The sequence below is a fragment of the Elephas maximus genome, chromosome 7, assembly GCF_024166365.1.
Source record: "Elephas maximus indicus isolate mEleMax1 chromosome 7, mEleMax1 primary haplotype, whole genome shotgun sequence".
Taxonomy (NCBI): Eukaryota; Metazoa; Chordata; class Mammalia; order Proboscidea; family Elephantidae; genus Elephas; species Elephas maximus.
The window spans coordinates 45,613,231-45,640,552 of record NC_064825.1 but is presented as its reverse complement, the minus strand read 5'-3'; the positions used below and the strand labels follow the sequence as shown (position 1 = coordinate 45,640,552).

General features: G+C 40.7%; 1 protein-coding gene across 1 annotated transcript in view; it reads left to right on the top strand.

Annotated features, from left to right (window-relative positions):
* The first annotated feature begins 1,784 nt into the window (after positions 1-1,784).
* Positions 1,785-27,322, top strand: part of ACER3 (alkaline ceramidase 3) — a 167,349-nt gene continuing 141,811 nt past the window's right edge. Inside the window, exon 1 of the mRNA XM_049889736.1 lies at positions 1,785-1,973. Within this exon, the coding sequence (XP_049745693.1) occupies positions 1,871-1,973 (103 nt within the window). The 5' untranslated portion in view covers positions 1,785-1,870. The remainder of the gene's footprint in view (positions 1,974-27,322) is intronic.

The following is a 27,322-nucleotide window of genomic DNA, read 5'->3' as shown; positions in this document are numbered from 1 at the left end:
TCTCTTCTGTTTACCTCTGTGTGTTCCTAGCACCCAGCCAACCAGGGCCTGGTAAATACCAGGACCTAAAATGTCTGTTGTTCAAAAGAAAAATCTCAGATATCCTATTGTGATTAAAACACATTGCCTGTCTTTCTAGATTTTGCATGCAGCAAGAAAAGGTTCTGCGGTATCATCTGCTAGGGTCACTTTGTAGAGAAGCTGTGGGCTCTTCTCTCCTTACCTTCTCTTTTATCTTTGATTGCACCTCATCTGACTCATTTGTTTTGAAAATAGTAGTTGTATCATCTTCAATCTATATTGTTCATTCCGTACTGTGTGGTCAGGCAGAGTCCTTTTGGAACATAAAGAATCCAGGGCAAGGTCTCTACTCACCATGGCATCAAGTAAGATGTGAACAAGGAGCAAGGGGGCTTTGGTGGCGGAAAGCCTGGGGAGCTTCATGGAGCTGGATTTTAACAGACAAGTGAGAGTTAGCTAAGTTGAGAGAGAGAAAAGACAGTCCCAAAGGGACAGCAGGAACAAAGGCAGGAGGAGCCTGGGAGTGGACCCAGGACATTCCGAACTAGAGGAAAGCTTGGTGTGGGCGAACCTAGGGGCAGGAGTGGTTGGATTTGTGTCTTAAAAGGTCACTCTGGCAGCTCTGTGGAGTATTAGAGTCTTGAGGCTGGAGGCAAGTGGAGGCTGTTGGTTGCCTGGAGAAAACAAACCACACCCATTGCCATCCAGTCGAGCCCGACTCACAGCAACCGTATAAAAAACCCACTGCAGTTTGCAGTTTTTTTAGTCAGTCGAGTACACTCCGACTCACAGTGACCCTATAGGACAGAGTAGAACCACCCCCTAGAGTTTCCAAGGAGCAAGTGGTGATTCAAACTGCTGACCTTTTGGTTAGCAGCCAGAGCACTTAACCACTACGCCACCAGGGCTCTTGGGTGGCACAAGTGGTTTGTGCTCGGCTACTAAACTAAAGGTTGGCAGCTTGAACCCACCCAGCGACTCTGCTAAAGAAAGGCCTGGTGAACTGCTTCCCTAAAGATTGCAGCCAAGAAAACCCTATGGAGCAGCTCTTCTCTGTAACACATGGGGTCGCCATGAGTCGGCTGTCGCAGGCAGCTAACAATAACAAGGTAGAAACGTTGGCTTGGAAGTCCAAACCATGAAGCAGGTAAACTGCTTCAATACTCTGGCTACATACTCTTTTGAGGTTTCTGAGCCCGCTTTTTTTTTTTTTTTTCTGGTCCTGTGTTGTTGTGGCCCTACATTTTGTCCCCATAGGTCGGTTATACCTTTTTGTTAAAAAAAATAATAATAATACACTTTTTATTTCCTGGGTGTCCTGGGGACGGGTTGTTTTGCTTCTGGGCTCCCTTTGAGGCCTGTGGCCTATCGAAGACACTGAGGTGCATTTCTGCACAGGTTTTACCAAGCAATGACTTGCTAGAATAGTTACAGAAAATACCCTGCGGGCTATCAGGAACCCCGGACCCACCGCCAGAGGCGGGTCTAGGCGGGGCAAGCAGTCCAGGTCACCCTTCCCTTCCTGGATCACTCCCCTTCCCCGCCCACAGGGGAAGGAGTGGGCAGGGCCACCCGGCGCCCTCGGGGTGGGCCTGGCGCCGGGTCCCGGCCTGGGGCGGCCTCGCGGCGGCCGTGGGCGGCGTCTCCTGGCCGCTGGTCTCCGTGCGGTGCCGGCCCCGCCCTGCGGCCGGCCTCGCTCCCGGGCGCCCGGCCCCGCCCCCACGGGGTTGGGAGGGCGGGGCGCGAGCCGGGGGCGCGAGCCGAGCGCGCGAGCTGGGCCCGAGCCGGCCTGGGAGCCCGCTGAGTCGGGCGCGGTGAGCGAAGCACCGGGGCGGCGGCGGCGCGCACGATGGCTCCGGCCGGGGACCGGCAGGGCTACTGGGGCTCCACGACCTCCACGCTGGACTGGTGTGAGGAGAACTACGCCGTGACCTGGTATATCGCCGAGTTCTGTGAGTGCGGGTCCGGGCACCTGGGCGGCTGGCCTGAGGAGGGGAGGGAAGGAGAGAGGGCGCCCGGCCTGAGGAGGAAACGCCGCGTGAGGAAGGCAGGGGGCGCGGGAGTCGCGCGGAGGGGAGAGAGGGCGAACCCGGCGGGCAGGGGAGGCACGGGGCCTGGCCGGGGGAGGTGGAGTGGGGGAGCCCGGGGCCAGGGGAAGGAGTGGGGGATGCTACAGACGAGGGGAGCGCACGGGAAAATCCAGCGTGGAGGGTGAGGAGTGCTGGGATCTGGAAGGACTGAGGGGTCTTTAAGATTGGGGGCCAGAAGAGAAGCGGGGAGTTCCTGCTGGACCCAAGGGGAAAGCCTGAAGTGCTGGGGTTGGGGATGGAAATTTCACCTGATGGCAGAGTAGGGCTGGCTAGGGGCAGCCCGGGGAGAGGTGGGGAGTATGGAGGACTCAGTCCATTTGAATGAGGCCGCAGGACACCTGCTCCTACTGCTGCTCTGCCGCCTTAGCCACAGGGCACGGAGAAGGGAACATTTCCTAGCTTAATCCTCCCTCAAATATGTGAAAACCCTAAGGGCTTTCCCTTCCCCTTTCTCTGTTCTTATTAGACGTCTTCAGCCAACCTCCAGGGAACAGTTTTACCAGTCTTGGAACTGCCCTCCCCCAGTCCTACTCCTGCCCCCAAGAAAGCTTCAGTTACTAGAGCTCCATTTACTCTTGAGCACTACTATTCAGCTCTCTCCTTGCACCAGCACTAGAAGGTGGAGCGAACAGTCTGTACCCTCTTGGTTGTGTTAGCTTCCCAAGAGACCAAGTCCCTGCTCCGTTCTTCCTCCTAACCCACTACCTGGGGGCCAGGGGTCATCTGAGGACACCACTTCCACTGACTACCTTCTGAGGACTTGTGGCAGAATCTTCCTCCAGCTGCTGCCCCTGACCGGCACTGCTGGCCAGGTTAGGTTTTTACTGTGTGTTTTACCATGCTAGGAGAGCACAAGAAAAATCTGCCACTTACTTTAACATTACTTACTTTGGTCAAGCCTTGAGAGCAAAATCCTTGATCATCCTTTCAGGTACCTGCTTCTGGTAAGGTACAGAGAATATTGTTTGGCTACCTATTACTGCTTTCTTTTAATTGGGTCTTTTTCTGAGGACAACTTATTAGCTAAACTCTTCCAGGCATGTGTGTTTGGCTTTGTAGGAAAGAGGCAAAGTAGGCAAATTCTACTTTAAGGAGCCCTGGTGGCACAGTGGTTAAGTGCTCAGCAGCTAACTGCAAGGTTCGCGGTTCGAGCCCACTAGCGGCTGTGCGGCAGAAAGATGTGGCAGTCTGCTTCCATGAAGATTACAGCCTTGAAAACCCTATGGGGCAGTTCTGCTTTGCCCTGTAGGGTCGCTACGAGTTGAAATCCATTCTATGGTAGTGGATTTGGTAAATCCTACTTTCTTCTGTTCCTGGTAATTGACTAGGATAAGTTAAAAAAGAAAACAGAACTCTTTTTGCAGTTTTCAGGACTTTAGTATCATTCCCTTTAAACCATGATTTAGATGAAAAGTCACTTTTCCTGAACTACTAGTTTAAATTAATAATTTTTACTTAATAAGTAAGGAATATGGGCAGAGGGATCATTTGCAATGTAATTACTTGGCATCCCAGATGCTGGCAAAGGAAGCACTTGACTGACTTGTTAGATCTTGTTGACAAGACCACACTTGGTCCAGAGGACCATACCATGATCATGAGGCAAGGAACTTTAAATTACACTCTGTGAACTGGAATTTGTAACATGGAAAAGAGAAACTCTCGGGGGTCTTTAATACTGGATAGGCTATCATATAGAACTATTAAACTTTCTGTATTTCTCTAGAATGCAGAATTAGGCCCTATGGGTGGAAACTAACTGTAAGGAGGGAGATTTTGCTGCAACAAAAGGAAAACTTTCTAACCAATGATGCAAGTTGAAGCCAGGCTGGAGTGGGAGGTAAAGGACTTTTTGTCACTGTATTAAAGTAGAACAGTGCTCAACAAATTCATGTGAATATTTTAGGGAAAATTAATTGTTTTGTAGGGAAAAGGGGTTGTTGGCCTTAGTTGGCCTTTAGGTCCCTTGTGGCCTTACGGGTCTGCATAGATAATAATGATTCTTAGTTTAAAACCAAGGTTTTGGATTAGAATCAAGAGAGAAAACTGGCAGTTAAGTCATGTGGGCAGTGAGAGAGCAAGGTAGCACTGTTCTGGCAGATAGCTCTGAGAAATGGGAAATGGCTTTAGTTCTGAATGTCATCTGAAGAGGAAACTATGAGCAGACTGCAGGGAGCGTTGTTTTTGTTTTAAATTTCTAGTTCTTTAGGGAAAATTTACAGCTCAAGTTTCCCATCCAGAAATTTATACACATATTGTTTTGTGACATCGGTTACAATCCCTGCAATGTGACAGCGTTCTCCTCCTTTCCACCACTCCTTTCCACCATGGGATCCCTGTGTCCGTTTGTCTAGTTTTCCTGTCCCTTCTTGCATTCTCTTCTTGCTTTTGGGCAGGGGTTGCCTATTTCGTCTTGTATATTTGATTGAACTAAGAAGCACATTCCTTACCTGTGTTATTATTTGTTTTATAGGCCTGTCTAACCTTTGTCTGGAAAGTGTTCTTCGGAAGTGGCTTCAGTTGTGATTTAGCAGGGTGTCCAGGGGCCATAGTCTTGAGGGTTCCTCCAGTCTGTCAGACCAGCAAGTCTGGTCTTTTTTTGTGCGTTTGTGATTTTGTTCTATATTTTGCACCTGCACTGTCCAGGACTCTCTATTGTGATCCCTGTCAGTGTAGTTGGTGGTGGTAGCCAGGCACCATCTAGTTCTTCTGGGCTCAGGCTGGTGGAGGCTGTGGTTCATGTGATCCATTAGTCCTTTGCACTAATATTTTCCTTGTGTCTTCGGTTTTCTTCATTCTCCTTTGCTCTGGACGGATGGGACCAATAGATGTATCTTAGATGGCTGCTTGCAAGCCCCTTAAGACCCCCAGTGCTAGTCACCAATTTAGGATGTAGAAATTTTCTTTATGAACTATATTATGCCCGTTGACCTAGGTGTCCCCAGGGACTGTGGTCCTCAGGACTCAGCCCCAGCAACTCAGTCCCTCAAGGTGTTTGGATATGTCTAGGAAACTTCTATGACTTTGCCTTGTTCAAGTTGTGCTGACTTCCCCTATATTGCTTACTGTCTTTCCCTTCACCAAAGTTAACACTTGTCTACTGTCTGGTTAGTGCTTTTCCCATCCTACCCCTCCCCTCCCATCAAAGATTCTTTTTTTCTGTGTGTAAACATTTTCTTGGGTTTTTATGATAGTGGCCTCATACAACATTTGTCCTTTTGTGATTGACTTATTTCACTCAGCATAATGCCCTCCGGATTCATCCATGCTATAAGATGTTTCACGGATTCATCATTGTTCTTTATTGTTGCATAGTATTCCATTGTGTGTATGTACCATAATTTGTTTATCTGTGGACGGACACTTAGTTTGTTTCCATCTTTTAGCTATTGTGAATAATGCTGCAATGAACATCGATGTGCATACGTCTGTTCATGTGATGGTTCTTATTTCCCTAGGATATATTCCTAGGAGTGGAGTTGCTGGATCATATGGTATTTTTATTTCTAGATTTTTAAGGAAGCGCCATATTGTTTTCCATAGTGGTTGTACCATTCATTATACATTCCCAGCAGCAGTGCATAAGAGTTCGAGTCTCCCTGCAACCTCTCCAACATTTATTATTTTCCGTTTTTTTTTTGATTAGGGCAAGTATTGTTGGGGTGAGATGTATCTCATTGTAGTTCTGATTTGCATTTCTCTAATGGCTAATGATCTAGAGCATTTCTTAATGTTTCTGTTAATCATCTGAATGTCTCTGGTGAAGTGTGTGTTCATAGCCTTTGCCCATTTTTTAATTGGATTGTCTTTTCGTTGTTGAGGTGTTGAAGTATTTTGTAGGTTTTACAGTTTAGACCCTTATCGCATATGTCGTAGCCAAAAGTTTTTTCCCAGCTGGTAGGTTCTCCTTTTACTCTTTTGAGGAAGTCTTTTGATGAGCATAAGTGTTTGATTTTTGGAGCTCCCAGTTATCTAGTTTCTCTTCTGGTGTTTGTGCATTGTTAGTTATGGTTTGTATTCTATTTATGCCATTTACTAGGGCCTGTAGCATTGTCCCTATTTTTTTTTCCATGATCTTTACTGTTTTAGGTTTTATATTTAGGTCTTTGATCCATTTTGAGTTAGTTTTTGTGGATGGTGTGAGGTATGGATCCTGTTTCTTTTTCTTTTTTTTTTTTACAGATGGACATCCAATTATGGCAGCACTATTTGTTAAAGAGACTGTCTTTTCCACATTTAACGAACCTCGGCCTTTTGTCAGATATCAGCTAGCCGTAGATTGATGGATTTACGTCTGGGTTCTCCGCTCTGTTCCATTGGTCTGTGTCTGTTGTACCAGTACCAGGCTATTTTGACTGCTGTGGCTGTATAGTAGGTTCTGGAGTCTGGTAGTGTGAGGCCTCCCACGTTGTTCTTCTTCAGCAATTCTTTACTTATCCAGAGCCTTGTCCCCTTCTACAAAAAGTTGGTGATTAGTTTCTCCATATCATTAAAGAATGCTGTCGGAATTTGGATTGGGATTGCATTGCAGAGAGGGTTTTGACATAGGAATCAGAAGGAGTACAAGAAGAGGATGAGTGGATGTTGACATCCCTTTGCCCCCATGTACCTTGGGAGAAAACAATCTGGAGGAAGGTAAGGTCCTTCTTGTTATCGCTGCATGTGGTGGGTCTTTATTATATCTTCAAGTAGGAGAATTTGATCTTTGAAAACTATTCTGATTTATAATTATTTGTTTAAGATAAATGCAATTTTATTATCATAATATTTACATTAATGATAGTAGTATTAAGGATGATAATAATAATGGTAATAATAGCTATTTAAGTGGCATGAGCCACACTTTGCTGAGCACTTCATGTATCTTATCTCTTTTGGTCTTTACAGTAATCCCTAAAAGAAGATGTTAGTAATCATCCCTGTTTCACAGATTAGGAAGTTGAAACTCTAAGAAGTAATTTATCTAAGGTTGCATAGCTAATAAGTGGTAAGAAAAAAAAGTTGCATAGCTAATAAGTGGTACAGAGGTGGTATTCAAGTTGAGGTGTGACTCTAAACTGCTCTACCTATATTACCTCCCCGTCATTATTTCCATCATACATTGTTTTGCCCTTGTGTACAGGGAATGAGGACAGACATGAAATACTATACTGTCATATTAAAAAAAAAAAAAAAAAATCCAGACTCGTTGCCGTCTAGTTGATTCCGACTCATAGTGACCCTGTAAGGCAGTAGAACTGCCCCATGGAGTTTCCGAGGAGCTCCTGGTGGATTCGAACTGCTGACCTTTTGGTTAGCAGCCATAGCTCTTAACCACTGTACTACCAGGGTTTCCATTTCAGCATTATGGTGAGTATATTTTGGGTGGTGTAAAGATGAATTTGGGGAATTGCATGTTTAGATATGACAGTGGTTCTTAGTCAGTTTTTTCTCCTACCTGAAAAAATTTCTTCTTAGCATCAGCCAGTATCAGTTTAAATTCTTTTTAGTTTGAGCAGACTGTAAGGAGCATGGGGAAGGAGGGGAAGGTCTGTCTTCTAATTGTAAAATAATAAGTGTCTTAATGTGCTAGAAGTTACAGGTCCTAGCAGTCTTCACTTTCCACAGTAGTATGGGACCTTACAAGTGACCGTGCAAATTGAAACCAGGCAAAACAATCTTAATAACGAATAGGATAAGTTACAATAGTTCTGCGACCTTTAAAATTTTTTGTTAAACACTGAACACTTTCTTACTGTTGGTTATAAATGTATAGGGTAATGAAAAAAAATAGTAAATCTAATACTAATCTTTATTTGTAGTTATTGTTAGCTGCTATAAAGTAGATAGTGATTCATGGCAACCCCATGTGTTACAGAGTAGAACTGCTCCATAGAGTTTTTTGGCTGTAATCTTAATGGAAACAGATTGTTAGACCTATCTTCTGTGATACCACTGGGTGGGTTTGAACCTCCAACCTTTAGGTTAGCAGTCGAGTGTAAACTATTTAGTACACTGTAAATTAAAACATTAGAAACATTCAGAATTAAAGCATTTTATTTCTTTGTAAAAGAACTTATCAAGAGTAGTTTGAACAGTGCTTACCTTCTTTTTGTCATGTAACTTATGGAGTGAGCATCTTTTCTATGCTTTGGCAAATTATCATACTCCTTTCTTTGATTGAATCAGCTTCCAACATTTTACACTTTCAGCTTTCAGTATTGTGAAATATCTCTGAGAATTCCTTTAATGCAGTTTTTTGTTGGTGTCACTTCTTCTGGGACATCTTCATCTTTTTTCTACAACCACTTTCTTCATTTATGTTGATAAGTTTGTCTTCACTAAATTCCTTTCATTTTGTACATCTAGAGTCTCTTGAATGGCTGTAGTGTCAGCATTTCCCAGGGTCAGCTCTTTCTTCCATAGCTCTGTGTGTGTTCAATCGGAATTTCACTTCCATTGTCACTTGCCATTTCTTTGCTGCACTTTCATTGTTGTTGGCCAGTTTCATCTTCTGATTATCCATTTTTGTAAAATGTCACATGAGCTTATTGCCAGGACACAAGGAGATAACACAACTACATGCTTTGCTCTTTGTGCATGAACCAAATAATAATAGATGCACAATTACTAATCACCAGCAGACTTTGAAAGAAGCGATCTGGTTGTTTCTGATTGGGATATGCATCTATTATTCATGTAGTGATTTGTGCACTGAACATCTAGCAGTAACATTTGTACTATACGCAGTTACTCACAGTTAATATACCATGGTAACTGGAATTTGGATTATGTATTTCTAATCCTCAGAATACATCTATTAAGAAGGCAGTATTACCCCTGTTTTATAGATGAGAAAACTGAGTCTCAGAAAAGTTAAGTAACCTGCTCAGTATCACACAGCTATTAAGGGGTAGAAATGGTATTCAAATACAGGTCTGACAACTCTTTCTACCAAGACATACTATACACAGGAATTTCAGATACAAGTGGTTTAATGGAAGAGGTATTTCCTAAAGAGATGTGGAAGTGAATTCTAAGCTTAGAGAAGACTTATCCAGTTAAAAATTATTCAGAATGCTTCACTCATTTACTCAGCAAATTTTTATTGAGCACCTATTTTTTTTTGACTCAGAATACAAAACTATATAGAAAATTTCTCTGTTTAAGGGAGCTAATCTAATACGGGTATGAATAGTTAAGTACAGAACAGGCACACTTCTATTTTCAAGTGAAATGCATTCCTAAAAATATGTATGAAGGGAGATTGTCCAAGAGTTGACATATCATGAGGGAGGATTATTTATCAGAAAGCTAAAAATATTTCTTAAATTCCTAATTATGGTTTTTAAGGGGCTACCTCAGATTGAGGAATCCCTAGGTGATGCAAATGGTTAACACACCCAGCTGCTAGCCAAAAGGTTGGAGATTTAAATCTGCTCAGAGGTGCCTTGGAAGAAAGGCCTACTTCTAAAATACCAGCCGTTGAAAACCCTGTGGAGCATAGATCTACTTTGACAAACGTGGAGTTGCCGTCAGTCAGAATCAACTTGATGGCAACTGGTACCATTACTGGTACCTCAGCCCGAAGAGGTAACCTGGTTGGTAAGACTTTCATGGATGGGGAGCTTCCAGTGTGGCCATCTAGCCACCTCTTTTGACCTTGGGTGTTTCAAGTTACCTGTCATCCCTTCAAGGAGCCCTGGTGATGGCAGTGGTTAAGCGCTTGGCTGCTAACTGAAAGGTCGGCAGTTTGAGCCTACTAGCTAGCCTTTCTGTGGGAGAAAGATGTGTCAGTCTGCTTCCTGAAAGATTACAGCCTTGAAAACCCTATGGGGCAGTTCTGCTGTGTCCTGCAGGGTCGCTATGAGTCAGAATTGACTCAGTGGCAGTGAGTTTGGTTTTTTTTTTAATTTCGTTTTTATTTTATTGCCCGTTCTCATAGGTTTGCTGCCCCTGACCCATGGGCAGGAGGAAAGTAGGGCAGCCCTCAATCTTTTTACCTTTATTATGAGATTCAGTATTAGATGGGGTAAAGGGCTCTTTCTGGAACACAAGACAAGAGAGGCTTTAGCCAGCAGCTGCTTGTAGTACATTGTTGCCTTTCTTTTCCTTTACTTTTTTGAGAGCTCTTTCTACCATCTTTCCTCAACAGTAATCACAAGTAAGTGAGCATGGTTCAGTTTAGGCCTCTTTTGGTCCTAGGCCTAAGTGGGCCTGCAGAGGTGACATCCCAGTCCCCTTAAGGAAGGCAGTTCTTTCTCTGAGGATCACTGACAGGCATGCAGCCCTGCCTCTGACCTACAGCCCGAAAGCAATCTAAGTCAGCTGAAGAGTGAAGGCCAGATCCAGAGTACAAAAAGGGTTTAGGTTTAATGTATTCAAGTCAGGGACGGCCAATAAATTGTTTTAGGTGCTGTGTGGTACGCTGGGAATGCAACGAAAGGGTGCTTAGGAAAAATTCAGAGCGTAACTAGGTTTATAAAGGCCTCACAGTGTTAGTGTTGGAAGAACTGCTGCATCAGCTATTTTGTTTTAACCTTTTCATCGGAAAGGAGCCTTTTATTATTTTCGTTCAGGGGCTTCGTTAATTTATTATTGTTGTTGCTGTTAGTTGCCGCAGAGTTGACTCTGACTCACAGCGACCGTATGTATAACAGAACGGAATGTCGCCCTGTCCTGTGCCGTCTGCATCAGCTTTGGTGTATTTGAGTCCACTCTTGTGGCTATCGTGTCAGTTCATCTTATGGAGGGTTTCCCTCATTTTCATTGGCCCTCTACTTCACCAAATATGATGTCCTTTTCTAGCAATTAGTCTTTCCTGATGGCACGTCCCAAGTAAGCTTCTGAGGAGCTTTCTGGGTATATTTCTTCTTCTAAGACTAATTCGTTCGTTCTTGTAGTCTATGGTGTACTGTATATTCTTTGCCAATACCACGTTCGAATGTGTCAATTCTGTCTTCCTTTTTCATTGTCCAGCTTTTGCATGCGTATGAGGCAATTGAAAAGACCGTGGCTTGGGTATGGCTCCCCTTAGTCGTCAAAATAACATCTTTGCTTTTTAAAACATTAAAGAGGTCTTTTCAACAGATTTGCTCAGTGCAGCACGTCATTTGACTTCTTGACTGCTGCTTCCGTGGATGCTGGTTTTATTGATCCAAGTCGTAGAATGAAATCATAGACAACTTCAGTTTCTTCTCTATTTATCATGATGCCATTTATCAGTACAGTTGTGAGAGTTTTCGTTTTTTTTCATGTTCAGCCAGAATTCATGTTGAAGATTGTAGTCTTTGACCTTCGTCAGTGATTGCTTTAGGTCATCTTCATTTGCATATCACAGGTTATTGATGAGTCTTCCTCAAATCTTGATGCTGCATTCTTCTTCATATAGAGCCTAGCTCCTTTGATTATTCGTTCAGCATGCAGATTGAATAAGTAAGTTGAAAGAATAACCAAAAACCAAACCCAGTACCGTCAAGTCGATCCCGACTCATAGCAACCCTATAGGACAGAGTAGAGCTGCCCCATAGAGTTTCCAAGGAGTGCCTGGCGGATTCAAACTGTCGACCCTTTGGTTAGCAGCTGTAGCACTTAACCACTACACCACCAGGGTTTCCAAAAAACCCATTGCTATCGAGTCGATTCCAACTCATAGAGACCCTATAGGACAGAGTATAACTGCCCCATAGAGTTTCCAAGGAGCACCTGGTGGATTCGAACTGCCGACCCTTTGGTTAGCAGCTGTAGCACTTAACCACTACGCCACCAGGGTTTGTTGAAAGAATACAACCTGCTATATACCTTTTCCAATTTTAAACCATGGCAGTATCTTCTTGTTCTTTTTGAACAACTGCCTCATGATGCATGTACAGGTTCTGCATGAGCACAATTAAGTGTTCTGGAATTCCCATTCTTCATAGTGTTATCCATAATCTCTTATGATCCACACAGTCGAATGTGTTCACATAGTCAAAAAAATACAGGTAAACATCTTTCTGGTATTCTCTGCTTTCAGCCAAGATCCATCTGTCATCAGCAGTGATATCCTTCATTCCATGTCCTCTTCTGAAGCCGGCTTGAACTTCTGGCCATTACCTGTCGATGTATGCCTGTAGGCTGTAATTTATTATTACTCCTGTGTAAATTGTAATAGTTAATGAATTTTTTCTCCACTTTTATTAATCAAAAGCACATGTAACTGTCAATCAGATGAGATCTAGTTACTGTTACCACAGTGTATTGATCTATATGAGATATAATTTTAGTCTAAAACAAAGCAGTGTTCTAGTTGTAATTTTATTGTGAATAAATGTGATTTTTGAAATATTTAAAATAGCCAATGGAAATAATAACAGCTAACATTTATAGCCACCATTTGTCTCTCAGTTCGTCATACTGTGGTGGCTTGCATCTTTAAAATGTTAACCTCTTTAAGATGTTAAAAAGCAAAGATGTCACTTGTGCATGACCTAAGCCGTGGTAATTTCGGTCACCTCATGTGCATGCGAAAGCTGGACGATGAGTAAGTTAGATCGAAGAGGAATTAATCCATTTGAATTATGGTGTTGGTGAAGAATATTGACTATACCATGGACTGCCAGAAGGACAAACAAATCTGTCTTGGAAGAAGTACGGCAGAATGCTCCTTAGAAGGAAGGATGGCAAGCCTTCGTCTCACCTACTTTGGAGATGTTATCAGGAGGGACCAGTCCCTGGAGAATGACATCATGCTTGGTAAAGTAGAGGGTCAGCAAAAAAGACAAAGACCCCCAACAAGCTGGATTGACACAGTGGCTGCAACAATGGGCTCAAACACAGCGACAATTGTGAGGATGGTGCAAGACTGGGCAATGTCTCGTTCTCTTGTACTTGGGATCACTGTGAGTCAGAACTGACTTGACGGCACCTAACAACAACAACATTTATAGGGCACTTAATGTACGAAGTTCTATGTGTATTTTATCTCATAAGAACCCTTATTGTAATCCTTATAACAGTGTTTTTAAGTTAATTTCTGTTGCTAGTTCCGTTCTATAGATGTGGAAACTTGAATGGAGAGAGAGGTTAAATAATAATATCCAAAATTTTCCACTTACAAGTGGCAAATTGAGGATTTGAACTCAGGCAGGCTTTTGTATGTAAATGGCTTTGTTTTACCTTTATCCTTAAGAGAGCTTTTCCTCTGGATATGGATTTTTAGGTTGGGAGTTATTTCTTTCAGCACATTAAAGGTATTTTATCACTGGTTTCTGGCTTCCAGTATTGTTTTGAGATTTCAATCTGTCTCTCTCTTAAAGATAATTTGTCAGCCCCCGACCCCCACCATGCTTAAGATTTTTGGTTTTCTGGAGTTCTGTTATTATATATCTAAGTGTCGATTTATTTATCCTGCTTGAGATTTATTGGGCTTCTTGAATGTATGGGTTTTCTATCTATCTATTATCTCCTCATATTTTGCCTCTTTTTTTTCAGTTATCCTTCTATAACTCTTATAGATTTTCTCAATTGTCTTCTCAGCCATTAAAAAAAAAAATTCTGTAGTGCTCATGTGCTCTCTCTTTTTTTAAAAAAATTTATTGTGGTAAAATGTATATAACAAAAAATTTGCCATTTTTAAGTGTACAGTTCAGTGACATTGATTATATTTACCATGTTGTGCAACGTTCTCAATCTTTTAACTTCTTTGCATTTCACACATCTTGTTTTTGATGTCCTGTTTCCTGTGACTTTTTGATTTGTAAACACATTTCTTGGAATTTTATCTCTGGTAATTCTTTAAGGCCTGATTTGATGTGGGTTTCTTCAGGAAAAAAAAAAAAAGTGTTTCTGCCAGGTGCTGGGGACACCACTCGTTTGGCATTGCTTTACATTCTCCGGGAGCCCAGGAGGTGTGTTTGTTAAGCACAGGGCTGTTGACGAAAAGGTGGAGGTTTGAACCCATCAACTCTTCCTCGAGAGAAAGATGTGGCAGTCTACTTCTGCAAGGATTAGAGCCTTCAAACCCTATGGTGTAGTTCTACTCTGTTCCATAGGCTCATCGTGAGTCAGAATTCACTTTACGGCATTGGGTTTCACATTTTACATTCTTGGCTTACTATTTTTGGATCACCTAGGTAATATCAATTTTGACTATAAACCTACATAAGAATTGGCCTGTGGTTTTGAACTTTCAGGGGTGATTTTAATTCCTTCTCTTAACTTAGTGCCAAGGATTGGAGCCTGGCAATTTTTCTAGTCCCTTTGGGAGAGAGTTTATTTTCATTTCCACTTCCCCTGAGGGCATAAACCATTGTTGTTGTCGTTCAGTGCCATTGAGTCGGTTTAACTCATAGCAACCCTATGTACAGCAGAATGAAACACTGCCTGGTCCTGTGCCATCCTCACAATCCTTGCTATGCTTGAGCCCATTATTGCAGCCACTGTGTCAGTCCATCTCATTGAGGGTCTTCTTTTTTTTTGCTGATCCTCTACTTTACCAAGCATGATGTCCTTCTCCAGGGACTGATCCCTCCTGATAACATGTCCAAAATATGTGAGACGTAGTCTTGCCATCCTTGCTTCTGAGGAGCACTCTGGTTACACTTCTTCTAAGACAGATTTGTTCATTCTTTTGGCAGTCCATGGTATATTCAATATTCTTCACCAATACCACAATTCAAAGGCCATCAATTCTTCGGTCTTCCTTATTCATTGTCCAGCTTTTGCATGCATAGAGATGATTGAAAACACCATGGCTCACCTTAGTCCTCAAGGTGACATCTTTGCTTTTTAATACTTTAAAGAGATCCTTCTGGCTGATTTGCCCAATGCAATGCGTCTTTTAATTTCTTGACTGCTGCTTCCATGGGTGTTGATTGTAAATCCAAGGAAAATGAAATCCTTGACAACCTCAGTCTTTTCTCTGTTCATCATGATGTTGCTTATTGGTTCAGTTCTGAGGATTTTTGTTTTCTTAATGTTGAAGTGTAATCCATACCGAAGGCTGTGGTCTTTGATCTTCATCAGTAAGTGCTTCAAATCCTCTTCACTTTCAACAGACAAGGTTGTGTCATCTGCATATCGCAGGTTGTTAATAAGTCTTCCTCCAATCCTGATACCCGGTTCTTCTTCATACAGTCCAGCTGTCTTATTATTTGCTCAGCATACAGATTGAATAGGTATGGTGAAAGGATACAACCCTGATACACACCTTACCTGACTTTAAACTATGTAGTATCCCCTTGTTCTGTTCAAACGACTGCCTTTTGATCCACGTACAGATTCCTCATGAGCACAATTAAGTGTTCTGGAATTCCCGTTCTCCACAGTGTTATCTATAATTTGTTATGATCCTCTAGTCAAATGCCTTAGCATAGTCAGTAAAACACAGGTAAATATCTTTCTGGTATTCTCTCCTTTCAGCCAGTACCCATCTGACATTAGCAGTGATATCCCTAGTTCCACATCCTCTTCTAAATCTGGCTTGAATCTCTGGCAGTTCCCTGTGGATATACTGCTGCATCTGCCTTTGAATGATCTTCAGCAAAGTTTTGCTTGCATGTGATATTAATGATACTGTTTGATAATTTTTGCATTTGGTTGGATCACCCTTCTTGGGAATGGGGACAAAATAAGGATCTCTTCCAGCCTTTGGCCAGGTAGTTGTCTTCCAGACTTCTTGGCATAGACGAGTGAGCACTTCCAGCGATGCATCCATTTGTTGAAACATCTCAACTGATATTCTGTCAATTCCTTGAACCTTGTTTTTCCCCAGTGCCTTCAGTGCAGCTTTGACTTCTTCCTTCAGTACCATAGGTTCCTGATCATATGTTACTTTCTGAAATGGTTGAACGTTGACCAATTCAATTTGGAATAGTGACTCTCTGTATTCCTTCCGTCTTCTTTTGATGCTTCCTGAGTCATTTTATATTTCCCCTGTAGAATCCTTCAGTATTGCAACTTCAGGGTTGAATTTTTTTCTTCAGTTCATTCAGTTTGAGAAATGCTGAGTGTGTTCTTCCCTTTTGGTTTTCTATCTCCAGGTCTTTGCATGTGTCATCGTAATACTTTACTTTGTCTTCTTGAGCTGCCATTTGAAATCTTCTGTTCAGCTCTTTTACTTCGTCATTTTTCCTTTTGCTTTAGCTACTGAACGTTCAAGAGCAAGTTTCAGAGTCTCTTCTGACATCCATTTAGGTTCTTCCTTGTCTTTTTAATGACCTCTTGCTTTCTTCATGTATGGTGTCCTTAATGTTATTCCACATCTTGTCTGGTCTTAAGTCATTAGTGTTCAGCGTGTCAAATCTGTTCTTGAGATGGTCTCTTTTAAATTCAGGTGGGATATACTCAAGGTTGTACTTTGGCTCTTGTCGACTTGTTCTAATTTTCTTCAGTTTCACCTTGAACTTGCATATGAGTAATCGATGGTATTATCCGCAGTCAGCCCCTGGCCTTGTTCTGACTGATGATACTGAGTTTTTCCATTGTCTCTTTCCACAGATGTAGTCGATTTGATTCTTGTGTATTCCATCTGGTGAGATCCACATGTGTAATCAATGTTTATGTTGGTGAAAAAAGGTATTGGCAGTGAAGAAGTCATTGGTCTTGCAAAATTCTCTGATGTGATCTCTGGCATAGTTTCTATCACCAAGGCTGTATTTTCCAACTATTAATCCTTCTTTGTTTCCAACTTTCACATTCCAATCACCAGTAATTATCAGTGCATCCTGATTCCGTGTTTGATGAATTTCAGACTGTAGAAGTTGATAAAAATCTTAAATTTCTTCATCTTTGCCCTCAGTGATTGGTGTATAAATTTGAATAATAGTCATATTAACTGGTCCTCCTTGTAGGTGTTTGGATATTATCCTATCACTGAGAACATTGTACTTCAGGATAGATCTCGAAATGTTCTTCTTGACAATGAATGCAACACCGTTCCTCTTCAAGTTGTTATTCCCAGCACAGTAGGCCATATGATTGTCCAATTCAGAACAGCCAGTACCAGTCCATTTCAGCTCACTGATGCTGAGGATATCGATCTTTATGTGTTCCATTTCATTTTTGACAATTCCCAGTTTTCCTGGATTCATACTTCGTACATTCCAGGTTCCAATTATTAATGGATATTTGCAGCTGTTTCTTCTCATTTTGAGTCGTGCAACATCAGCAGATGAAGGTCCCGAAAGCTTGACTCCATCCATGTCATTAAGGCTGACCCTACTTTGAGGACGCAGCTCTTCCCTAGTCGTATTTTGAGTGCCTTTTAACTTGACGGGCTCATCTTCCGGCACTATATCAGACAGTGTTCTGCTGGTGTTCATAAGGTTTTCACTGGCTAATGCTTTTAAGAAGTAAACTGCCAGGTCCTTCTTCTTAGTGTCTCTTATTCTGGAAGCTCAGCTGAAACCTGTTCTCTGTAGGTGACCCTGCTGGTATTTGAATACCAGTGGCATAGCTTCCAGCATCACAGCAACACAGAGGCCCCCACAGTATGACAAGTTGACAGACACGTGGGGGGAGACCACTGGCGGGGGTCAAACCTTTATTTGGGGAGGTCTCTTACTTTTTTTTTGTTTTCTCTTACTTTAATTAAAATTCAGTTCTTTATGCTTTTTTTAAATGTAAAATTTACATTCTATGTAATACACAAATATTAAGGGTATATATACTGAGTTTTGAGAAATGCATTTGAAATAGTGTCTAGTGAGCTGTAATCTACAGAAGACTTTCAAGTGCACAAGCAATAACCAGGTAACAACACAAAGGTGGCTGCACAGGGGCCACTGATATTCCTGCTAAGAACTGGTTCCTGACCTTATCGATCATGAAAGAATGTTTCCTGAATTTATACCTAAGAATGTACCATCACTGGGGGGAGTTATGGTGGCAAGAAAAGCTTTAGGTAACTGAGATGCTAAACTGGCTGTCTAATATAAGTTGGGAGTCCCTGGGTGGAGCACCTGACTGCTGGCTGAAAGGTTGATGGTTCATACTCACCCAGAAGCACCTCGGAAGACAGGCCTGGAGATCTGTTACTGAAAGGTCACAGCCTTGAAAACCTTATGGAGCAGTTAGTTCTACTCTCTACACACGGAGTCGCCGTGAGTCGGAATCAACTTGACGGACACTAACAACAACAATATACGTTACTAATCCACTTCTCTCACAGTGAAAAAAACAGGAAGAGAACTAAAATTCATTAACAATATATTTGTACCTGATGTTATACAGCACACCCTTTTAAAAATTTCGATAAACTTAAAAATTCAGAAAGGTACAAAGAATAATGTAACAAACATACTCACTACTTAGAATTAACCACTGTTTACATTTTGTCATGTGTGCTTCAAGCTTCTCAAATCAGTGAGCAAATACTGATTAATAACCTTCTATATGCAAAAAAAAAAAAATTTTTTTTTTTTTTTTATATGCCAGGCACAATGCTAAGCCTGTGAGAACCAGTGGTAAAATCTTCATGGAGCTCATAGCTTAGCCTCGGAGAAGTACCTTAACAAATAAATACTTCAGCTCTTCAAAGTGTTGTGAAGGAAAAATACAGAAAATACAAAAAAGCAAATAAAGAAAATGAACATCACCAATAACCACTCTGCCCAGCATGCCATAAAATAAAATTGGTAAAAATGGGACTGGACCTGAGCAGATCCATAAGGCACATTTAAACTACCAGGTGGCTTAGACTCCATGTCACCAGCTCCTAGCTGCTTTTCTACTACTTCTTCAACCCACATCTATGGCCTCATGGAAAGTTCCTTATGACCAGTTAATTATTTGCTATATATCCTCCAGATTGTCATCTCTCTCCCGCTCATTCTGTGTGTGCGTAAAAAAATCAAACCTGTTGCCACTGAGTCAATTCTGACTCATATCAACCCTATAGGACAGAGTAGAACTGCCCCACAGAGTTTCTAAGGCTGTATGTAATCTTTACGGAAGCAGACTGGGACATCTTTCTCCCGCGGAGTGCCTGGTGGGTTTGAACCTCCGATGTTTCGGTTAGTAGCCAAGCTCTCTAATGATTGCACACCACCAGGGCTCGATTATATATATTATATAGACACACACATACATACGCGTGGGTGTGTATGTGTGTGTATTCTGCTGCTATTTATAAGGTTTTCACTGGTCAATTTTTTTTTTTTTAGAAGTAATTACTTTCTAATAAGAAAAACAAATGTTTTCACAAAGGAAATCTATATGAATATAAATTTGTATGAATATAACATCAGTTAAAAAATACAACTTACTATAATGGAGGTTGATGTAAAATGGTATCAACTAACTAACCCTTGGCTTGGCAGAATCAATGAAAATTCCGTAGAAGAGATAATACTTGAGTGTGCCTTAAAGGTGAAGGAGTTAGGCAAGTGCAAAGAACGGTATTCAGGGCAGAGATAACGCATGCATGTGCAAAAGCAAGAAAGAACATGGTGTGCCTAGGAAACTATGAAGAGTGACTTACATTATGTCCAGGAGGCAAACTGTATCAGCAGATAAAGCTATTAAGATAAACTGGAACTAGGATGAACACAGATAAACATGTCTGTGATCTCCCTACCAAATCCTAAAAAGTTTTGGACTGTATCGCAGAGGAAGCAAATGGAGGTTTTTTGTTTTTTTAACTAATTCTATTCTGTTGTTAATTGTTGTTGAGAATACATACAGCAAAACATACACCATTCCAACCATTCCTAAATGTACAATTCAGTGACAATGATCACATTCTTCGAACTGTGCAACCATTCTCACCGTCCTTTTCTGAATTGTTCCTCCCCCATTAACATAAACTCATTGCCCCCTAAGGTTCCTATCTAAACTTTCGAGTTGCTGTTTTCAATTTGACCCCATATAGATAGTTCCTAAAAGAGCATAATATTCAAGACAGACGTTTTTCCTATTTAAGCTAAACTTTTGTCTGATTTTAAGAAGACTTCAGGGGATATTTTTGGTTTGAGTTTTAAAGGTTATCTCAGGGCAATAGTTTGAGGGGTTCATCCAGCCCCCGTGGCTACAGAATGGCTGGAGGCCATGACAATTTGAAATTCTGTTCTATACTTTTCCCTTTTTGATCAGGATTCTTCCATAGGCTCTTTGATTAAAATGTTTAATAATGGTAGCTGGGCACCAACAAATGGAGATTTTGATGCAAAGGAATGATTTAAAAAAAAAGAAAGAAAAACAAAATAACTTTAAGATAAGGCTGGGGATGGTAGCCAGAAGACAAAATAGGACACTACTCAATACTCCAGATAAATGAAGATGAGGGCTTGAACTAAGGTGGTTTTGAGATGGGAAAGAGAGAAGAAAAGAAGCCAACAATTTGCCTAATTTACGAGAGATTTCTATGACGAAAGAATACATTTCTGATTGGTCTATGTCATGCAAAATATACTCAAAAGCATGCAAATACATAATTATTATTCTGCTAAGAAACTAACAAAATTTCGGAAGTCTTAAGAAAGTTACCTGCTTTCTTTCCACAGAAGAAAGGAATAACTTTAAATATGCAGGATCTTCATTATAAATATTCCCTAAACAAGTTTTTTGTTACAATTAAGTAAGATCCTGGCACATAACCAACCCACTGCCATCGAGTCGATTCCAACTCATAGAGACCCTACAGGAGGACAGAGTAGAACTGCTGGATAGAGTTTCCAAGGAGTGCCTGGTGGATTCGAACTGCCGACCTCTTGGTTAGCAGCCGTAGCACTTAAACGCTACACCACCAGGGTTTCCATAGTAAGCCAAAAAACCAAACCTATTGCTGTAAGGTCAATTCTGACCCACGGTGACCCCATGTGTTACAGACTAGAATTGCTTCATAAGGTATTCTTGGCTGTAATCTTTACGAAAGGAGATTGCCAGGCTTTTCTTCTGTAGCACCACTGGGTGACCTGAACCACCAACCTTTAGGCTAGTAGTTGAGCACAAATCACTTGCGCCACTCAAAGATGTTGGCACACTGTAAGTACCCATAAATATAAGCTGCTGTCTTAATACTGCCGTTTATAATAGCAACAAAAGGACCACAAAAGGAACTCCTTTTTCCTGGAAACCTACATATTCTATAACAGTCAGTGGTTCCTCCTTGAAATCTTGGCATGAGTTCTCAGAATTTAAAATTTTTCCTAGGGCACATGAAATTTTATCAGAGCTGGTTGTTGAAGGAGCCTTTAAATAGAAAAGGAAGTACATAAAACTGTTTACCAGTAGTAGGGAGATCACCAGTGAGGATTTTGGACATGTCTGTGCATACAGTAGGGCACGTTATCTGAAATGAGTAACTAATTATATCTCCTTATTTCCTGCTAAGAATACACTCCAATAAAACCCCCCTGCAAAGGAGCAGACTACAGAAAGTTAAATGTTAAATACTATGTGCAAGGGGACAAATCTTTTTTGAGTAGATTAGAAGAAACAGTTCTCAAACTGCTGGTCCGTGGACCCTTTCTAGGGCTCCTGGAGTCAAAGCTACTTTCTATAATACCGAGAGCTATTTACTTTACTCACTAGGTAGACGTTTGCATTGATGACACAAAAGCAATGGTGGCTACAACTGCTGGCACCCTTTCCACAGATCAGGGCAATAGCATCCAAACTATACTATAGTCATTATATTCTTCACTGCTGCCATACATTCACAGGTAAAAAAAAAAAAAAAAACCAACGTCCTTGGTGAAGCAATAAAAATGACTATTTGTATTAAATTTCAACACTTGAGTGTATATCTTTTTAACAGTCTCTGTAATAAATCATAGAACTGCCCCAAAGAGTTTCCAAGGAGTGCCGGAATTGGAATCAACTCGATGGCAACGGGTTGGTTTTTTGGGGTAATGGAACAGCAATCTGAATAAAGGACTTCTACTATATACCAAAGAATAATGGTTGTCTCAGGAAAAGCACTTGCGTGACAGAGCTGTCTTTTTCTCGTGGAACACCATTTTCACTTAAAAGAACTGACAGGTAAACTGTGACAACTCGTTCTTGAGCATTTGGAAGATGCTGTCCTGAAACTGGGCAAAAGGAGTCTATGACTTAAAGGAAAACAACAGTGTTTGTTGCCAATGATAAAATTTGAGCTATCAAGCAAAACTCAGAATTTTGGAAAACTCACTTCTCCCACCAGCCTCCCAATTCTTAAAGACTTTTCCAGAGATGATATGAATTAATGTGCTTTTCTGATATTATATAAAGAAATACGCCACCAGTTGGAAGATCTGCATAACTCAGCACACCAGTATTTTCCAAATGACTAATGCACACGTGGGTAAAAAATCCATTCAAAGTGCAAGACAGACCCAAGGATTATAATGTGACATAGTAAGAAAAATCCAAAGATACAGCCTCAGGTTTCACATTCCAGTTATCCCTAAGAAACGACCACACATCAAGTTTTGCTATACTATTAAAGAAGAGCATCCACAACTACCTGCAAAAGCTATCAAAACACTCCTCCCTTTTCCAACCACACGTGTCTATGTAAAGCCTGATTGTCATCACAGGCTTCAAACCAAAACCACATATTGCAACAGATGAAATGCTGAAACAGATGTGAGATTTCAGCTGACTTAGCTGACTTCTATGAAACCAGACATTAAACAGACTTGCCAAAAAGTAAATAAAACAATGCCACTCTTATCGCTAACTTTTGTTTATATTGGAAAATAAAGTTATTTTTCATAAGTATATGTCATTTATGCTAACATAATAGGTTTATTGTTATTCTAAATGAATTAAAACAAATATTTTAAAGTTTTTCTCTGTTTTAATTCTAATATGGTAAATATTGATAGATAAAACATACACAAACAAAAGCTCTTCAACGGTTCTCAATAATTTTTAAGAGTGAAACACAGTCCTGAAGCCAAAAAGTTTGAAAACTGAGGAGCATTAGGCTAATACCACAGGGTCAAGACAGTCTTCTGTTCAGTGACTGCCAGAACTGGGGGTGGGAATGGGGAGCGGAAGGTGTTTTCCTCAGCAACATTCCCATAATGCACTTATATGTCAGAGATTTCCATTTAGTAGGACACCTGTGAGAAAGTTTGGAGGGGTAATTCTACTAGTCTTTTTCAAGCCCCTTGACCACAGTAATAGAAGGATAATACTTCATGAAAGCCCTTAATGCAGCTCCAGAAGCTTGAGCTTTTCTGCAGTAGTACCAATGGATGGTACACGTGTAAAAGATGTTACAAGAATTAAAACATTTTAATGCAATTAATGCCTTTGTAGAGCCCTTCTCGTACCCAAACAGTTAAGGTTTCCTACTCCAACCAGCAAGAATTTAGAGATGCAGAATTGAAAATCAGTGTTAGAATTAGGGGTTCCAAAATGGTTCCAGATATGAATGAGAACTCTTTCTAATGTACAACTCCAGGGTTGTCCCAGGTCTTAGCTAGTGACTATGGTTATTTAGCAATGTGATAAGGTGCAAATACAAAGAAGGAAAAAACCAAGAGACTAAGAAATGCAGCCAGAGCTTCCACCATCTTTTCAATGCATACGGATTATTTCATTCCTTTTACTGGCTGCGCAGTATTCCATTAAAAGGCTACATCATATTTACATGACTGTACATTAACCAACATATAGTTTGTTTCTAATTTTCACTATTATAGACAATGCTGTACCAAGGAACACAAAAAAAATCTTCCATGAGCTTTTAATGTAAAAAACATTTCTGATTTATGGTGGGCTGCTTATAAGCTTCATCTTCAGACATAGCACTTGTGTTCACTTTTGTCTGCCCTTTAGAGTACTTCAACGGAAAAAATGAATAAGTACTGACTTCATCAATTCTCCTTGCTTTGCAAATGACTTCCCTTCATTTACACCATGCGTAAGCACCAGAGGCCTACTGAAACCTCCTTCCTCAGCACTATTATATCTCTCTTACTGTCTAATTTTTCTCTTCCTGGGTCCAGAGAGTACATAACAAAATTATTTCCTTCCATTTCTGGCCCTAAACAAAAATACAAAGCTTTTAAACTTTTGTGCAGTGTTTCCTACTAGTGACACAGAGAATCCAGGTGCCACAGGGGTGCAGAGGATGGAGCCACAATTGGGGTAATTACAAAATTACATAAAATCATTAAAACAATGTGATATTGAGGCATAAAAGCAAGACTATCAATAAAACAGTCTATAAAGTTCAGATATATACCCAAATACATACAGGACTTAGTATATAATAATATTGGCATTTCAAATTATTGGGAGTGAAGAGGAATTATTGAGGCAATTGAGGGAAAACTATCTGGAAAATAACTGAATCCTTTCTTCACATTTACACCAGGCTACATTCCAAATAGATTTTTTTTTATTTAAATAAGTAATAATAAAATCATAAAAATACTAGGGGGAAAAAACTACAGGAGAAACTTCTAAAATCTAGGAGTACGGAAGGCCTTTCTAAATGTGACAATACAAAAGCTATAAAGAACAAGACTGATAACTTCAACTAAATAGAAATACAGATATTTCTGCATGGCAAAAACTACCAAGAGCAAAGTTGCAAACAGCCAATTGGGGGGAAATCACAATTTTTTTTTTATCGCAAATGACTAATTTTCCAATATACAGAGTTCCTATAGATCAAGAAAAAAATCTTTCCAGTATGGCAGAGTGAGCTTCTAACAGGGTGACTCTCCTATAGGTAACTACAGGTAGTCCCCGACTTAACAATGGGGTTCCACTCCGATGACTACTCGGTCCTAGGTGGTTCTGATGTAAGTTGAATACCTAATGTTTTTTTCTTAGTTTTTACCATTATTGCCTTTTTTAACAGTATTGCTATAAATCCAGCCTTTATTTGTCTTTGAGGGTTAAAAACATTGCATCTGAGAATGATAACATCAGCAGATTATGTGCCACAACGCTGTACGTATTACTAACGATAAAATGCACAAAAAAAGAGGAGGGTTGTAAGTGTGCTTCACCAAAACTCCAACACATTGTAAGTCAGAGGCTACCTGTATAACCTCTGAACAAAATACAAAAGCAACTGACTGAGGGCTCTGAGGGATCAAAGGCAGGGATATTTTGGAGAGGAGTGAAAATCTGGAGGAAGGGACTGATATGAGTGAGTTTTCTGTTTCCGCAGTTTGGCGTAAGGGCAGGCCACAGTCATTACAGTGAGAGAAGGCTTCAAGTGTAATTACCATTTTCCTGTGTGATAGTCAGGGAGTCCTGATGGCTTTTTTTTTTTTTTTTTTGGCTTTTCTGTATCACATTTGGAAAACCAGAGGTTCCCCATGTGACCTAATGAAAAGGCACCTGCAATAAATTACTTACCTCGCTCTCACTGCTGTATTATCACATCACAGATCAGTGGCGCCAGACTGCCACTCACCTCATTGGTGGCTTGTGTTTCCAGATCATATTTCTCAAAATCCCTATTAAACCAAAAACCAAACCCATCGCCGTGAACTCAATTCTGTCTCACAGCGACCCCACAGGACAGAGTAGAACCACCCCATAGAGTTTCCAAGGAGCCACTGGTGGATTCAAACTGCTGACCTTTTGGTTAGCAGTCAAGCTCTTAACCACTGCACCATCAGGGCTCCTCAAAATCCGTATTACCAACCAAAATTTAAACACCCTCAATCAATAAGCATGCGTTTCAATACTGAAGACACATGCCATCCAAAAAAACTTGAGGAACAAAAATGAAACGAAAGGGCTAAGATAGACTAGGAAGAAAGGCTTGGCAATCTATGTCAAAAAATGAGCCAATGAAAACCCTGTGGATCCCCCTGAAGCTAGATCAACCCTTGAAACTACTGCCCTGAGATAATCTTTAAACCTTAAACCAAAAATATCCCCTGGAGTCTTCTTAAAACAAAAAAATAATTTAGCTTAATAAAGAATGTCTGCCTTGAGCACTGTGCTCTTTGAAGAACTATCTGTGTGGGATCAAACTGACAATAGCAACTAGAAAGATTAGATAGGAAGCTTGAGGGACAGTTTATATTAATGGAGGAGGAACCATTTGGAAAAGACAGGTAGAATGGTTGTGCAACTTGAAGAATGTTATCAATGTCACCAAATAGTACATGTAGAGATTGTTGAATTGGTGTATGTTCTGCTGTGTGTACTCTGAACGACAACAAAAAAAATTTTTTTTAAATAGCAATATACACTTAGACATTTACAAACAAAAACAAAAACACCCTAAGGATCACAACGATCCAATATCTAATCCCCAGCCAGTCATGATATAACAGGACCAGGCAGTGTTGTGTTCCAGTGTGCATAGGGTCGCCATGAGTTGGGAGCCAGGTGGATGGCAGCAAACAACAACTTCATCAAGCACTTGTGCTAGACATCGGTAAAATTCTATTCAACATTTAAAACTACCTGAAATGTTACTCGGTGAAGCCTTAAATAAGCAAGAAGTCACTCAGACACCCTACCAGAGTTAGTTGCTTCCTCCCCTAAATTCCAATACCACTTTTTTGTTTTTTTTTTTTTTCTCCTCACCAATCTCTGAGCTCCCTAGATTTCAAGGATATCTTACTCCTCTCTGTATTCCAAATGAATGGCACATACCTTGTGCATAGTAGGTGCTCGGAGGCTCCAAATATAATTGCGTAGACTAGAGTTACTTTACATTTGGACTGGGAACACTCTATTCTTTTCTCTTGAGGATGCTGGGATGTTTGGCTTTCACTATTGGACAAGATAAGATTAGTGAAATTCATGATGTGCTGTTTAAAAACTCTCCTGTGACCCCCCTGAGTTTGTTTACTCATGGTTTTCACCTGACATAACTAGTTAGCCAGCCTGGCTTGACTACATGACCAAAAAAAAAAAAAACATGACCAGAGCAGCATAAAATACTCCACTGGAAACTTCCTCCTTGAGCACTACTGAAGCCAAAATTTACCACACAGAATTTGGTGTGTGAATTAGGATCTTAGGGAGCTTGTCCCTGTATGTCTCTCATATCACCAGTGCTTGCCTGGCCTCTCTTTCTCTTGCTGCACAGTATTCTTTCCCTTTAAGTAAAAGCCTGAAGTAGATATGCTCTATGGAGATTTTTGAGTCCTTTCAAATATCCAAATTTGTGAAATCTTAGCAATAATATTTTCTATAAACTTTAATAAATGTAAAAATGAGCCACATGGTCCAGCTCTTATACTTGTCAATACTATGCAATTTTAATAAAATTAAATTTTCTACATTATATAGTACTTTATGATTTATACATTCAAATTCATTAACACTGAGTT